The sequence below is a fragment of the Myotis brandtii genome, unplaced genomic scaffold (assembly GCF_000412655.1).
Source record: "Myotis brandtii unplaced genomic scaffold, ASM41265v1 scaffold300, whole genome shotgun sequence".
Classification (NCBI taxonomy): Eukaryota; Metazoa; Chordata; class Mammalia; order Chiroptera; family Vespertilionidae; genus Myotis; species Myotis brandtii.
The window spans coordinates 532,892-549,179 of NW_005361459.1; the positions used below are offsets into that span (position 1 = coordinate 532,892).

The 16,288-nt window shown below is 45.2% G+C and overlaps 1 protein-coding gene and 1 long non-coding RNA gene across 2 annotated transcripts in view; both read right to left on the reverse strand.

Moving 5' to 3' along the window:
• LOC106726668 overlaps positions 1–870 on the reverse strand; it is a 76,988-nt gene extending 76,118 nt beyond the window's left edge. The window contains exon 1 of the long non-coding RNA XR_001362736.1: positions 717–870. This is a non-coding gene — a long non-coding RNA (uncharacterized LOC106726668). The remainder of the gene's footprint in view (positions 1–716) is intronic.
• The window catches only part of SLC22A23 (solute carrier family 22, member 23), a gene marked incomplete at its 5' end in the record, with an annotated part of 211,668 nt that overhangs the window by 164,901 nt on the left and 30,479 nt on the right, over positions 1–16,288 (reverse strand). The window contains 2 exons of the mRNA XM_014542380.1: positions 877–1,031; positions 5,543–5,646. Coding sequence (XP_014397866.1) covers positions 877–1,031; positions 5,543–5,646 — 259 coding nt within the window. The remainder of the gene's footprint in view (positions 1–876; positions 1,032–5,542; positions 5,647–16,288) is intronic.

Sequence of the window (16,288 nt, forward strand, 5' to 3'; positions counted from 1 at the left end):
TTCATAGGGGTTTGTGGCTGTATTCTAGAAAACACCAACTTCAAAGAAGTAAAACATAACCAGATTGGATGGGAGAGTTAATATGTCCAACAAACATGAGGAATTAATGCAGAAAAATTTTTCTTCACCCTAAAAAGAGCAAATACTAACAAATACTGCCATTTACTCTTCTAGTACCAATGCACGGGATTTGAGTCCAGACCACTTAAAGCCATATCCAGGCACATGAGAATGTGGATAATTCGGACTCTGCACAGCCTTACAGGAAAAAAAAAGTAAGAAAAATTATTTTAAAAAAAAGAGAGAGAGAAATGGGGAGAGAGACATTAATTTGTTGTTCCACTTATTTATGCATTTATTGGTTGCTTCCTGTATGTGCCCTGATGGTGTATTGGGACGATGCTCTAACCCAAGCTATCCAGCCAGGGCTGGAAGAAAAACTCTTACAGAGGCAATGAGAACACTGAGCCCAGAACAGAGGGTAGCAGTGGTGGTTATGTTTTTCTGGAACCAAGCACAGGGATGCCTAATGATGTGCTGTACTTGAAAGTGCACAGAACATTTACACAGAAAATTCTGGAAGAAAGCAAAAGCCCCTCCACACCAGCTGTGGGCTGATACCTGCTTCTCCAAGCAGTTACATAGCCCTCGTGTCCTTTGATGTGTCCTGAGCCCACGCCAGAGACCAGGATAGACTGGGTGTTGGATGACATTACCTGGGAAAGCGTCTTCACAGCAACTGAGGCCATTCAAGTTTGCACTTCCAAAAGACTGCCATCCCAAACCACCAGCACAGAGCCCCTTCCCAGAACCACGTAGGCGCCATAAACACTTCCACCAATTTCTTCAAGACGGGTTGGGAAGACTCCTACTTACGTAATGCATACAAGGTGAGGATTATTCCAGCCAGGCAGAATCCTTCGAAGAACCTGAGTGTGCTGAACATCGTCACATTCACGGACAGGGCCACGGTCAGGCCAAAGATCAGAATGAAGATGATGGAACAGAGCAGCACAGGCCGCCGGCCGACCCTGTGCACAGAGAGGAAACGTTAGGAGTCATCATTACACAGGACCGTGGTGCCAGCCTTGAAAACCCAGCATCCAGTAGGTGCTCAATAGATGCTGAATGAGTACTGGACTAAAAGTCTTCCCACTGTCCAGACCTACTGTGGCATATCTAGGGATAGAGAGGCCCTTGGGGGAAATGTAGCTCGACCGCCTCATTGTGCAGAAAAAGGGGCCTAGATTAAACAGCTACTGCATAATAGAACTGAAACAGGAACCCAATTCCTGTTGGCAAGTCTATTTTTGAGTATATAGGAGGATAATTCAAGGCAAGAGTAACAAAATCAATAACAACTCCCCAAATGTAAACCTTGACACACCCATCATAAAATGTCCTGAGAAATCACTGACCTTTGGAACTGGCACCAAAGTCAACAGAGACACTGAGTGAAGTGGCTTCATCTCCTTAGTCAGGGCTGGTAACTAGTCAGGCGCCTGACCTTATACAGCCTACCAGAGCTGGGGCCAAGCCAGCTGCCGGTGTGTTTCAACTGTATGATGAGAAGTCATTTTTAAACTAAACTTAGACTAAACTAAGATAGTTCGAACTTTAAATAATGGGTGTGAACCTGAAAGTGAAGGTCCTTCCACCAGGCAGCAAGGGGTGGAAGGAGCCCAAGCCACTGTGTTTCAGAAAAAAACTAGACTGGAAGATTATAGAGCCGGGCAAGATCAGCTACTACTAGGGTGTGATGTGCTCCTAAGGAGTGGCTGAGAGGTCCACAGGGGGGTTAGGGGGTCTATGGGAACGGAAGGTAACTAGTTCTTCACCCCTCTCTTCCTAGCCTTCCAGGTTTTCCTTCATCAATTTACTAGGGAGAAAAAAAAATCATACAAATTAATATAACCCAACCAAGCTTGAACTAGAAGAAAAGCTCACAAAGAAACTGGAGAGAAATTCTATTTGTCAAAGGAAGAAAACCAAGCCTGGCAGCCCAAACACCTGAAGAGTAACTAATGCCTTGAATTAGCCTATACGTGCTTATAACAAGGCATCTACAGAAAAGCAGAATGCCCAGAAAAGGCAAATAGAAACAGAGTAGATTCGTGGTTGCCTGGGGCTGGGGGTGAGAATGAGGAATGAATGTAGATGGTCACGACACTCCCTTTTAAGGTGGTGGAAATGTTTTAGTGTGGTGATGACTGTAAGATTCTGTAAATACACGAAAACTCACTGGATTGTGCACTTAAAATGGGTGAGCTTTATGATATGTAAAATGTAGATTTTCTCTCAATAAAGCTGTTAAAGCAACAGCAATGCTCAGTAACACATGGCTTTGCTCTATGAAGGAGATGAATATAATTTCCAGAAAACTTGGGGGGGAGGGGTGCTATAGGACACAATTTCATTCAGAATTTTTTAGGCTTCTAACATTCCCCGTAGTAACTTCAGTTTAGTGAAATGAGGCCGAGCTATGAGATCAATTACAATGTTCTGATACTTTAGAAGAGATCCTCGATCTTTTTTTCACTTGTATAAACTATTTAAATCTCTCCCTTTGAAATGATTGCTAAAGTCAGTGAATAAAATTACTATTAGGAACTGTGGGGCAAATATGATCTTCAAAGTCAGAGCCCTTGGTCTTTTATCCAGGCCCACCACTTATACACTACATACATGGTCATGAGAAAGACCACCCTTGTCCGAACTAGCCTCCTGTTTCCTTAGGAACAGCTGGTCAGTGCCAACCTAATGGGCTTGTTGTCAGGGATAAGTAAGTGCAAGTGATCCAGCAAATGGTCAACAAGTGTAAGTCAGAACCCCTGGAGTTTTAGTGTGGACTGGCTTCCCCCAGCAGAACCCCATGAGGGATGAGGGGTAAAACCACAGCCCTAGATCTGTAATGCAGAGACACAGAGGGCTTTATCAACGAGGCTCCGTGGTGAGCAGAATAATGGCCCCCCAGGATGTCCACACCCTAAACACTGGAGCCTGGGAATATGTTACCTTTCCTGGCAAAGGAGCTCTGCCAGGGCTGAGCCAGGAGCTAGAGGGCAAGGGGTAAGGGCTCCTGGGGTGAGAAATGCGCATGTCTAGCAAAAGAACCAGCTGTGGGGGGAGGGGTGTCATCTGGCCGCGCCACGGTCAGGAATGTCCCCTCGAACATCTAAACTAGCACATCCTAAAACATGTGATGTGTGTCCCCAAATAAAACATGTGGGGAGAACGGTAACTTCTTAAAGGACAAAGTGTACCACTTGACATTTTATGTGCTGACTACAGTCTTAGAGAGCTCACCCCGGCTCGGACAACTTCCTCACATGCCGTGACTGGGCCAGCAGCTGTGAATCTGTAGTTCCCTCTAAACGTGTCCGTTTCCTTTTCAGCAAGGCTCGCAGGGAGCACAGAGCCATAGATAAAAGCTAAGGGTGGAAAACACCAAACTTTCCAAGTGCAACCGAGGCCCACTCAAATGCTCAAAGAGCCACAGCACAGAGCACTCCCTGTCTCTCCATCACCCACGGCACCCCACCCACCTCCGGGCCTCAACAAAGGGACTGCAGAGAAGTGAGTCTACAAGATCCACTGGTTTTTACTCCTGAAGGAGGACCCAAACTCTTCTGCTTTTTGTCCCAGTCCTAGTGTGTGATCAGGGAGGCCAAACAGCCTGTGCTCGTAAGAAGTAAGAATTCACAAAACCACCCCTAAGTAATTTAAACCCCGTTACAGACTGATATTAATACAGGCCCATATCTGCTTTACCTATAAATTCACTGAACAAGGAAACTAGAACCCAAGTCCAGTCTGTGTTTCTTTAGAAACAAGTGATGTGAATTATATTAGTGTATCTTCCTAACCTATTTTAATGCCGATTTGGGAAATAAAAGTCCTTGTGGTTAAAACACTGGAGTATCTTTTAGATCCATCCAGTTTACTCTGAACACCTTTAAGCTCAAGATTTGGTTAGAAAAAAGCCCCTGTGCTTGCCCCACCCTGCCAGCCCCCAAGGGCCTTGCACAGCTTTCCAGACGCCTCTTCTTCACTCACAGCTTCTCTGTTACTGTCCCCAGGGAATGTGTCCTTAAGAAACATTTACAAATCATGATTAAGCAAATTCTGAACACACAGGAAATCACACATGTTAATGCCAGGAACTCTCAAATAGATGCTAGCTTTTAGAAAGAAATGCCCAGAACTTGAAAGTGGTATCAAAACTCCTCGGGATTCCATGCACTGCTCTGTGCCCCGGCTCCTGCTGAGCCAGCTTTCTCAGCTAACCCCGCCCAAAGGGCTCCAGGGGGAGGCACAGGCATAAGGAGTTTGCTCTATATCGTTCTTATGTTACTGGGTCCAAGATGACCTTATTCACACACACACACAAAAGTTCCTTGATAGATAAAGGAACGGTGAGGGTAACAGCTAGCCCATGCCTCTCTCCCTGAGCAGTCCCATTACTTGAAACCCTGTCAACACTGGGCAGCTGCCTCCCCACACAGACATGTCACTGCTGCCGCTGCCCTTGTGACCGCGGGAGGCCTGAGATACAGTGGCAGCACCCTTGAGAAGAGGCAGGCTCTGAGCCCTGGGACTTAGCCCCACATCCTGCCTCTCCAACTTGAAAGCTGAGTGCACTGGGGATTTTACTTAAACGTCTGTGCTTCTGTTTTCCCACTCTAAGACAGAGGTGATAACAGTACCTTCCGAACAGGGTGCTGTGAAGATGGAATATTTTCACGTGTGGAAATACTTAGCACCGTGCCCGGCAACAGTCATCAGTCAGTACCTCTCAGTTGCCAACACTGTTGCTATTATTATTATCATTCCCGTCTCTAATACCACCTCCCCCGCCCTCCTCACCAACCTCATCACTTCATTCTGCACCATGCACTCTGCTCCACCCCTTAGACCTCCTCACCCACGCAGGTAAAGCATATTCATTCTCACCTGGTCACTGCCCCGCCTCTGCCTGCGATGCCCATCTGTTATCCAAATGCTGCCGCTTCTCCAGGCCCAGCTCCCCATGGACCCCACAGAGGCATCTGCTGGCCAAGCCAACTTCAGGAGCTGTCCCTCTCTAAAACCTGTGGGACATTTTGAGGTGCGACCTGTTAAGTTCACTAGGTCCTCCTCTCCCCATTTTTTGATGTGTCTTATACATCCAAGCCATCGGGGCTCAACCCAGAAAGCCCTGAGCCGAACTCCTCCATCTCTTCCTATCTAAACACTGACTGTCAGTAGGAGAGAGGGCTGCAGGCTGCTGGCTGGTTTTGCTAGATTCTTGCAGCTAAAGAATTTAAATTCTTTAATTTAAATTAAAGTGAATTTAAATTCTCACTTCACAAGGGTCTGTTATGGGCACTGGCCAATTCTTTTCATTCTGAATTCTCCAGGGGATGGCTTCAGCTCCTATTCCGGCACTAACACCGGGGCAGAGAAAAGACAGTACCAGCATCTAACACTGACCACTCCTCTTTAGCCTGCAAAGACTTGCAGTGGCTTCCCAAGGTTTACGTGTGGGCACGTTGGTACTCACCAGTCAGCAATGCATCCAGTTATTAGGTAGCCAAAGATTAATCCAACCAGTAAGGAGAACTTAGCGATATGGACCTTCCAGGCATTATCACACACAAGATCCCACTAGAGAGGGGCAAATAAAAAACAGATCAGAGAGAAGCACACACAGATGCCAGTGCTAGTCAATCACAAGGGCAACACAGAACTGTGGTGACGGCTGTGACGCCACTTATAGCACCACGTCACGTATACCATTAGGAGGCTCCTCAGTGTTTTTGAAAATCCAACAACGAGAAATATAATTTGCCCACAGCAGGCAGTGTAACGTTTCAGTCTGAGGCAGGTTATGAAGGTCTGCAGGAAGTACCCCCGTGAAACCTGGGGATGTGCGTTCCTGCTGTTCCAGGCACCTGGGGCAGGTCACTCGAAGGCAGGGAGCAGCCGAGGAGGCCGCGTTCCTGGCCACCAGCACCTGTGAGTGTCACAGGGCCCAGCAGGCAGAAGGCTCTGCCAACTTTTTACACCAGGCATCATAATGACAGGAGGAAATTAAAAGCAATTTTTGTGTTTTCATCCCCCCAAACTTCACAAATTTCGTAAGTAGTCAAAAATAAAGAGGGTTAATAGCAGGTGTTGGAATATCAACTTTAAGCATTCCTATTATTTTGCTTGTAAACATCCCGTGTTTTCCCATATTCCACTCTAAAGCTATCTGCTTCACCTGGAGGGAAATCTGATCAATCAGTAAGTGCAACATTTAGACTATTTTTGAAACTATGTGTTATTACTTAATAAACAAACAAAATAATCCTCCCATTTTTCTTTTCTCCTTTCGCAGACACAGGAGAGAAGCCCAAGTTTATTCCCTGGAAGTGGCGCGTGTCCCAGGGGAGCACCTGTGAGAACACAGCCCTGGATCCACAGCCATCTGCGTGGGGCTCAAGGGGCAAATGGGGAGTCTCTGCTGGTGGCACCACCATGTCACCCCGCAGTGGCACTGACGCCCTCCGTCTTGTGGAAAGAAGTGGCTAAAGCTTCCAGCCCTGGGAAGCATTAGTCACCCAGGTCAGTGGAGAGGGGGAGTGAAGCAGGCTGGAGAGGTGCAGGATGGGTAAGGCAGTGGGGACTGTCAGAACAGAGGGAGTTCTGGAAGCAAAACCAGGATTCGTGGGGGTGGTATGGGCCATGTGGAAGGCTGGGCTGAGGTCTGATCTTAGCTCTGCCTTCTTCAATATCTCCCCCTTGTCTATCTGTCTTGAGACCCAGAGTATAATGTAGGGAGTTCTTAAAGGGCATGGTAAGCTCAGGTCAATTTCTGTAAAACCTGATGGAGCCCCCAGGAGTCCTCAGCTGTGGGTCTTGGCTTCAAGCGGCTTCGGGAAAAGCTGAACTTCGGCATCAGACTCTGCGGAGGAAGGCACCTGGCCCAGACAGAGCAGGAAGGCGGGCGCCTGTCACGGTGTACCTGAACTCTTTGGGACACACACTTGCTCACTGATGTCCCCAAGGTACGGCTGACCCTCCAGAGAACTTGGGAGAGTGACTAACTCCTCTACCCATCGGCTTCCAGAGCGATGGTCAACACCAGGCTCAGGAAGAAAGGGAATGGCAGGCCCAGACTGACAGACGGACCAAGAGCCTCACGAGTGGATAACTGGGGAGTGGGGCACCGCTGGGCACGCAGAATCTCGTCATTAGGAATTCAAATACAGGACTTCTTTAGGTGGGGGGCCCAGACTGACAGACGGACCAAGAGCCTCGTTGATAGTGGATAAATGGGGAGTGGGGCACCGCTGGGCACGCAGAATCTTGTCATTAGGAATTCAAATACAGGACTTCTTTAGGTGGGTAACTTCCTCCCACATCTCTCCCAGTGGTCCTCAAAGGTGGTGAGACCAGCAGCATGAGCACCACCTGGGAATGCGACAGAGATGCGAATTCTTGAGCCCCACCCCGGACCCCCCTGAGTGAGAACTTTCAGAGTGAAGTAAGTGGTAGCCCTCCAGGTGATTCTGCCGCCTGCTCAGGTCTGATCACCAGCGGCCCTGCCCTGCCATTTCCTGCTACTCTGAAGCCAAAGACTGAGCTTTGCAGGCCTGGCTGGGTTCAGGAGCAGCATGCAGCCGGACCCTGGGTGAATCTGCACAGTGCACTGGTTATTGTTTTGTGCTGCAAATGCAGAATTGTGAAAATAGACTATGAGTTAAGTGGGCTTTTGATGGAAAATCTGTAGAACCAACATTCATGTGTATATTATTTCTAGGAGAAAACAGATTTTTAATAATCAACACCTTCAGGAATGCAGGCTCTGCCTACACTGTGGGTTGTAGCATCCTAACTACCAGTGTGTGTAGAGTCTGCTTCCCAGTTGGGTTTAGACACTGAGGCCATCTGAATTGGTTTCTCTCCTCGCTGCCCAGCCCAGGAACCTGCCCACTAAGTCTTCCACTTCCAGAGTAAGAGCTACACCTATCAGCACAGCTGGCTAACCTGGGAGGGGAGGTGCTACAACACCTGTAATCATAATCTCCCAATCACACCACACCTGCCTGTGCCTCAGCCTGGCACATTCTTGGCAGAAGAGGGGCACACCTGGTCCCAGATGGCTGCTGAGGAGGGAGGGCACCAGCTGCTGGCTCTGTGGCGGAGAGTCACGGGCTCAGGTCTCCACCCAGCAGATGAGTTTACTTGAGGTTAAGGGATAGATACATCATGCTTATATTAGATGCCAGGAAGCCAGAGATTTTATAATAGCATCCAGAGAGGTGGGGGAAATGGCCAACACTGCAGTGAATGCAGCCACCTGAATAATAACTCTACCTGATTGGCCATGGGCAGCCAAGACCCAATTTAGGTGCTACCAAATCAGAGGTTCACCGGCCTCCTCAATGCACCTTAATCAATGGACAACACTGAAGTGGGAAATGAAAACGCTGAGACAGACAGGCCCTTACACAGCTGCTAGGGAAAGCCGTGCTAGAGGAGTTCTCAGGCACCTGCTCTAGGTCTGGGGGAGGGGCCTGTAATCCAGGACCAGGCATGTAATAGGTGCATTAACCCCTCAGTCAGGCACAGAAGTAGGCGGCATATCTGAGTCAACAAGCAAACTCACTGCAGGCCCAGCAGGTTCCCCAAGGTGAGGTTCCTCATGCCTGGGGCTCTGCCCATCACAACACCCTTAAAGGCTGCAGGGCCACCCCAGGCACATTCCACAGCCTGGAAGGAGGGCTGGTGGCACCTTTGAGACAACATCTCCTGTTTGATTTCTACTTCTGTACTTACAAAAATGTACGGAGAAAAGAAAATATACTTAAACATATTATCTTCAAAGGAATCTCAGAAGTATGAGGAAGCTTTGAGATGACCTTGCTCTCGAAATTTGTTTGCTCCACTATGGCAATTGATCATTTCACTAAGCAAAGACTAAGGGATGTTAAAACATCTAAAACACGCAAAACCAGGACTCAATGCAACCAGTTTGGTCTCTGACATTACCCGTCTCCTCTCTCTTCTCATCCCTTACCCTCCCCCCCAACTCTCAGTCACCACTTGCAGAGACTCTCCCTTTCACACACTCCTGCACCAGGACAGCCTGCTTCAAGGGAAAGGTAGGGGGATTCACTCACCTTTCTCCAGGTGTGGGACTGGGAGGCTAAAAAAAAACAAAAAAAAAACCACTTCCAGACTCTCTTACAGCTAAGGTTTTAAATATGGTGTAGGTTCTGCCAATCAGCTGCATGACCCAAAATAACTTTCAGTGCACAACCTAGTTCTAATTTTTGGGATGACTTGAATTAGGAAGCATGTGAAGCGAGGAATAAGTGGGACATCCATGCTGCTGTTCAGATCTGGCAGGAGGACTTGGTTTGGATGACCTTGGAGCCAGAGGTTAAACAGTGGTCCCGGGTCCCCAGCCTCCTGACTGTGACTCAGTTTCCCAGGCAGGCCAGTCTAGGGAGCTGTCCTAAGAGTCCTTCCAGAGGTCCCACCTTCAGCTGCTCCTGCATGTACTGAGTATAATTTCCCTGTGTTCGATCCCTATCTCCTTCAATGCCTAGTGTGGTGTCTGTTATCTACAAATTCAATCCTACTCCCTGATTAAATTTCCTTGGGATGGGGTTTGCAGAACTGGATGTCACCATCCTCCCTTCCTGAACTAATACCAGAGCCTCCATGCATTAACTCTGGCCTTCCTCTAATCCATTCCCTGCAGAACAATGAAAATAGTCCTCTAATTAGGCACGTTAACATTTCATCAACAGTTCTAACAAGATCATAAAATCGTTAAAGTCTCAGCCCCATTTCATAATCATAGGCTTGCTTTCTTTGCCATTGTTCGAAGACCAGACATGTCTATGGTGATGCCACATGAGGCTTGTGAGCCAAGTCTGACTGCATAGTGAGAAAATTAACCCTAAAGGTGTTCTCATATTTAGTTGCACATGTTCCATTAAAAAAAAATTTAAAAGGCAGAGGTTACAGAAAATCTGGTAGATTTTTCTTTACCCATATATTTTTAAGGATGCGCTAAAGTAAATAAAATTTATGATTTTTTAAAGCAATAATCTAATGGCTTGACTTGCCAGAGTAGAGAAATATTCATCAAGAAAACTAATGAAATTTCTAATGAAGATGGAAAATAAATGGGAGATAAGAAAAACAACCTTATTTTCAGCAATAATGAATACTATGATAAACTAAATTGTAAAAACAGAGAACAAAAGAAAAAGAATATAGAAAAAGAATATAGGTAGTTGAGCATCAATCTATGAATCAGGTGGTCATGGTTTGATTCCTGGTCAGGACACATGCCCGGGTTGTGGGCTCGATCCCCAGTGGGGGGCATGCAGAAGGCAGCTGATCAATGATTCTCTCTCATCGTTGGTGTTTCTATCTTTCTCTCCTTCTTCTTTCCTCTCTGAAATCAATAAAAATATATTTTTTTTAAAAAAGAAATACCATTGGAAAGAAACATTACTTATTCAATTTTGAAGTGGAGCTGGAATTCCTAAGGATAAACACTAAGGTGAAAAAACTACCTAAGGAAATACTGATAGATTTTGTAACAGTTTAACTGTGACTACTTAATTATTATTCACGTTAATTATTTTTAAAATCCATGCATCAAAAATACCACAAACAAAATTATAAAGTCCCAAATTTGTAAAATATATTGTAGGGGATCAGAATGTACCAGCCCAAAAGATGCCACTATGGCATAAGGATGATGTGAACTGGAGGCAAATGAGAGTCAACAGATGCAGAAAGAAGCCTTCTCAAAGCTTTGCTTATCTGACGAAGAGCAGACACTTCTGAGAAGTGAGGGCTGCCATGCATCCCGGCTCCTGGAGGAATTTTATGGCCAAGATGATGGAGTCAGTCCTGAGATGGGTCTGCAAATAATCTTACTAAAACGACCCTTATTTTCCCTCCTATATTTATCTTCCCAAGTTTGCTGCCCCTAAAAACCTAAACCCCTTTTCCTTTGTCTTATTACTTCTCTACAGATTTATTTTCTTTTGTTAAGATGCTACATAAGCCCAAGTTTGTACATGCTAAGTGCACCTATGAATAAGCTCTGGCTTTCTCTTGTTCACCTGTTTGTCGTCAGTCTACTTTTCAGGGTCCCAACCACAGAACCTAGAAGGGTAGAAGAAAAAAGGGATTTTTCCTCCCTTACAATATCCAAAGGGTTAATATCCTTCATATTTAATAAGTATTTACATAATATAGACTAATATTCCAACTAAAAATAAGTAAAGCACTCAATCAAAATATAAATGGCTAAAAAAATACTTGGCAAATCCTCAATTCTACTAATGAAAATCAAAACTAAACATTCCTTTTTTTTTAAAAATTTCCCAAAGATGCAGGAGAAACAAAGAGGTGCAAACTACATAATATAGACTAATATTCCAACTAGAAATAAGTAAAGCACTCAATCAAAATATAAATAGCTAAAAAAATACTTGGCAAATCCTCAATTTTACTAATGAAAATCAGAACTAAACATTCCTTTTTTTTTAATTTCCCAAAGATGCAGGAGAAACAAAGAGGTGCAAATCCAGGCTTGGAATATAAACTCAACACTGTGTTTCTGGAAGGCAACTGGCAATATGGTTGACATCGTTTTAAAGAGTGAGTGCTCCTTACTCAGCAATTCCCTTTCATGGGACTTTCCCCAAGGAAATTATCATATGCCCACAGGGGTCCCAGTGCAATGATTTCCAAGTTGTCACTTGTAAGAGAAAAAATGGGAACTTGACTAAATGTCCAACAATACTATAGAGCCATTAAAATTTTGTTTTTGAAAACTAATGATTGAGGCAAATGTTCATGATATAATGTAATGAGAAAGCCTCTGAATAAGAAAGCAGTGAATGGCTGTTTATGGGTGCAGTATGGGCAGTAAGAATTATGGGCTGTAAAAACCAGTGCAGATTGGTGCTAAGTGACACGGAGGCTGCTGGAGACCTAGCTGTTCCTCTTAAAAGGCCCTAGAGAAGTAAAGAAGAAAGCGCATGAGACTGGTAGTAGGTGCAGAGGTGCGGAACGGGCTGGTCCAGCACCCGCGTGTGCCACTTTTTTAATTGGGAGGGAGATCATCTCTGCGAAGGCTACCCGTGAGGAGCAAGGGGTCCAGCTTAGGGCCCCAGAGCTGGGAAAAGAAGTCCTTATGGGCAGTAAGAATTATGGCCTGTAAAAACCAGTGCAGATTGGTGCTAAGTGACACAGAGGCTGCTGGAGACCTAGCTGTTCCTCTTAAAAGGCCAACACCCCGAACTGAACTTACAAGGTCCTGCTTCCCCTGAGCTCCAGCACCAAGGAGAGGCTCTGGAGGACACAGATACATATGAGGAGGAACTGCATTGTCTGGCATCGGGGCAGGAACTTGGGGGCAGCTTTCTCCCAGATAAATGTGTTTGCAGGGATCATTGTTCCTAAGCTGGGACTGCCCTGGTCCCAGGGCTGACTGGCAGTCATTTCTGTTTGCTTCACCCTGGTGATTCCCTTAGACCCCACCTCATCCAATTTACAACCCCATCCAAGCTCTGTGCGGAGGTTTTTGCATATGAATGGTCTGTCCTTTCTCAGGCTAAAACCTCTCAAACAAGCTGCAGCTGGGTCAGGGAGCCCCAAACCTATCAATAAAAGGCCTAAGACCCAGGACCAGCACCAATCTGCCTTGCTTCATAGCTGGGTCTCGTCTGGGCAATTCCAAATCTGATATAAAGAGGAGGAATCTGAAGATCTCTCTGTAGCTCCTGCTGGGTGGCCCCAGGCAGTGTGACTTTGCACCTCCCTGGAGACCCAAGAGACAGTGTACCCAGTGGTCAATGTCAGACCATACCAGATTATAACTCTACACATCCACAAGTAACACACTCAAGGGACAGACACAGTGAGCACCAAAGTCCCACTGAAGCAAGTCCTGTTCCATAGGGGTGTCTCCTGTACAGCAGCTCTTTCATTGTAGTCGCAGCTGGTCCTCACAGCCAACTGGCCTGGAGGTCAATTCCTCCCAGTGACACCAACAGCAATCAAGTCTCAACTACAACAAAAGACTGTGCTCACAGCATAAAGGGTGCACCTAGAGCTCCCAGCTCAGGTGACTGGGGAGGCTGAGCCACTGGGCCTACTATAGGTTACCTACTACACAAGGCCACTCTACCAACTCACAGAGACATAGCAGTTCTACTCAATACATAGAAACAAACACAAGGAAGTAGCCAAAATTCAGAGACAAAGAAACATGTCACAAATGAAAGAAGTGGAAAAGTGGAAGAAAGCAAACTATTGAATGTAGAGTTCAAAACCACGGTTATAAGGTTACTCAAGAATTTTCTAGAAAACTCCAAAAAAAAAAAAAAAAAATCAACATGTCATTGACTGGTTATATGAGCAATGGCTGTACCTCCCTTGGGGAGACAGAGCTTTGGACATGAATCCCGTCTCATTTACCTGCTGTAAGTTGCAAGTAAGTGAAACTACCTTGCAACAACCTTGCCTTGCTCTTAAATAAAGCACCCCAAGTGGCGAACTCCTTGAGTTCTCTAACACTAAGACCCTCAACAGTGCAAGGAGCATTCCTTCCAAAAAAAAATATCTACATCTCATTAAGAACAGTGAGCTTTGTGGTGGTTTACCTTGTCCTAGTTTCATTCCCTTTTCCCTAGATTCATGGTAGCTTTGAAAGCCAACAGCCCTGCAACCATGACAACTGTGAAAACCAGAGGCTGCACAACCCCTGGAGGGGCATCGTAGAGTAAGAGCTCTTCCAGAAGCTCCATCTCTAGAGAATTGTCACTTGTCTGGTACCTCCCTGGTAAAACCTCACTCCAGGCTGTTGTTATTTCACCTGAGTCAGAGCTGGCTCAGTGGGAAAAGCTCTCTCATTAAGTTGTTTGTTGGAATCAACCAGTAACAATTTTTAACATTGCAGCTGCCCTAAGTAGAAATACCCATTGTGAAAAACAGGAGGCTGGCCAAAAACATAAAAGAATGTCCTTGGGAATGAGCTGTCCACAGGGAACTTTGAAAACCTCTAACATAATCCTGGGGAGTCTAGAAGAATACTTACATTTATAGGGCTATGCACATGCCTGGAAATTCCTAAGAAGTCCCTAATCTCTTGCCTTTGGCTGGGCTTGAGGCCCTGTGCACAAAGAAAATAAAGCCAAAGGCAGTAGTAAACTGTTAGAGCTTTGAAGGAAAGCCCAAATATACACATGGAGTCCCTCAGCCAAAAATGGAAAACATTGGTTCAAAGCAATTAAGAACATTTTTTTTTTGTCTAATCATCAGCAGACCACTAAGCTAACTGAGCAGTTTTCAATGGGCACACAACACAACAGGAAATAAAGACTTGGCATTTGTCCGGGGGGAAAAGAGGGACATCTGTAATAATCTCAACAATAAAGATTTTTTTTAAAAGGCTGAGTTTTATAGTTTTGACTTTTTCAAACTTTCTACAATTCATCTATAAACCTTATAATGAGAGAAAAATATATAGGTAAATATAATATAAACACCCATGGTGGTAGGAGGCAGTGATGTTGATGAGGGTTAAGATAAAATCATCTATATATATAAAAGCCTAATATGCAAAGTGTCTCCTTGGGAGTTCGACTGACCAGGAGTTCAATCACTCGCTATGATGTACACTGACCACCAGGGGGTGGTGCAGAATGAAGGAAGGCCCGGGGGGGCAGCCAGAAGCTGGGGAAGGAAGGCCCTGGCCAGCAGCCAGCAGCCTGGAAAGGGAGGCCCTGGCCAGCAGCCGCAGCCTACAGCTTCTAGGGACCCTACCTGTGCACAAATTTCGTGAACTGGGCCTCTAGTAAAAAAATAAAAGCCTTTCACCTTTTTAGGAATATGCATTTTACCACAATCTAAGAAGTCAGGCCTAGGGGAAGCTTGTTTGGGAAGCAACTTGGAACAAATCAAGTCTTCATAGCCTGAATTTCCTTTATGTTAATGCACATTGACTAAAGCAAACACATTTTTTTAGGGAACTAAATGAAAAATCTCCCCCAAGTTTCACCGTTTGTGGTGGAGATCCCCACTTGAGCTTGTTCCATTAGAAACCAGGAGGGGTTTACCCATCACTGTGCGAGTCATCTGTTAACAACCTAAGAACAGTCAGCTGCGATAAAAGGACAATACACTTCTGCTCAGCACTACAAAGGGAGTAATAACCCTGAGAATGCCAAGCTTAAATAAAACAAAATTCCTGAATGAGTTGTAGAAATTTAGAGAAATATAGGGTCAACATTCTTCTGCAACAGTTTTCCCCCCTAAAATAGCATTTCAGCAGCCTCTCATGAACCACTGTTTTATATACCATACCTTCGCCCCGCCCTGCATTTCTCAACTGGAGGCGATAGAAATGCAGACAAACACGCATGCACCCACGCACTCGCATGTGCAAGTCCACCCTAAAAGATTAGTCACAGACAGACAAAAGGAACACCCTACAAACAGGAATGAGGCAGCATATTAGCTACAATTAGTGTCTCAACATTTAGGCAGCCTATGCTCCCCTGTATTTTTCAGTATTTTTTATCTAGCAGTATATGATTTTTTTTTTCTTCCTAAAAGACTCTATCAAAATTCAAGCTATGCTATGTATTTTGAAAATCATTCACTTCTTTTTTGCCCCATGCTCATCCTCCAGTTTTAGGAGATCCACTTTAAACAGTAGCCGACACAGCTGCCAGTTAGGCTGGCATCCTTGCAAGCTTCCTAAAATGACATAATGAATATCCTTGCCAGGTACTATGGGAGAATTTTTTTGTTGTTTTTTTTTTGTTTTGTATCTCTGTTTTCCATTCATTGCTGCTCAACTTTTTTCTTTTTCTTAGTGAAAAAACCAACAACAACAACAACAAAAACATAGCACATTGAGGAAAATAGTTGTACCAAAAAATCTACTGCAAGCCTCTTCACGCTGGGTGGAAGGCACAAGCGACCAGCACCTGAATTCCCACTCATTTGCAGGAAGCCCACTCCAGAACCACAGCATTCAAGCTGGTTACATTTCTTGAACTTCACATGGTCCCTTTTTTCAACTTAGGTAGTAATTTTGGGTCCATTCTGACCCCCTCCCACAGTGGTCTCTGTCTTGTTTCTTTTTTCTTCCATGATATTCTTACACCTGCTGGGCTTTGCTGAAATGGAAATCACTGCTTCAGTTATTGACATGGGGGCTTCCCATCTTACTGAATCTGAGCATTTTTTAAAGGAATACTATATAATAAAAGCC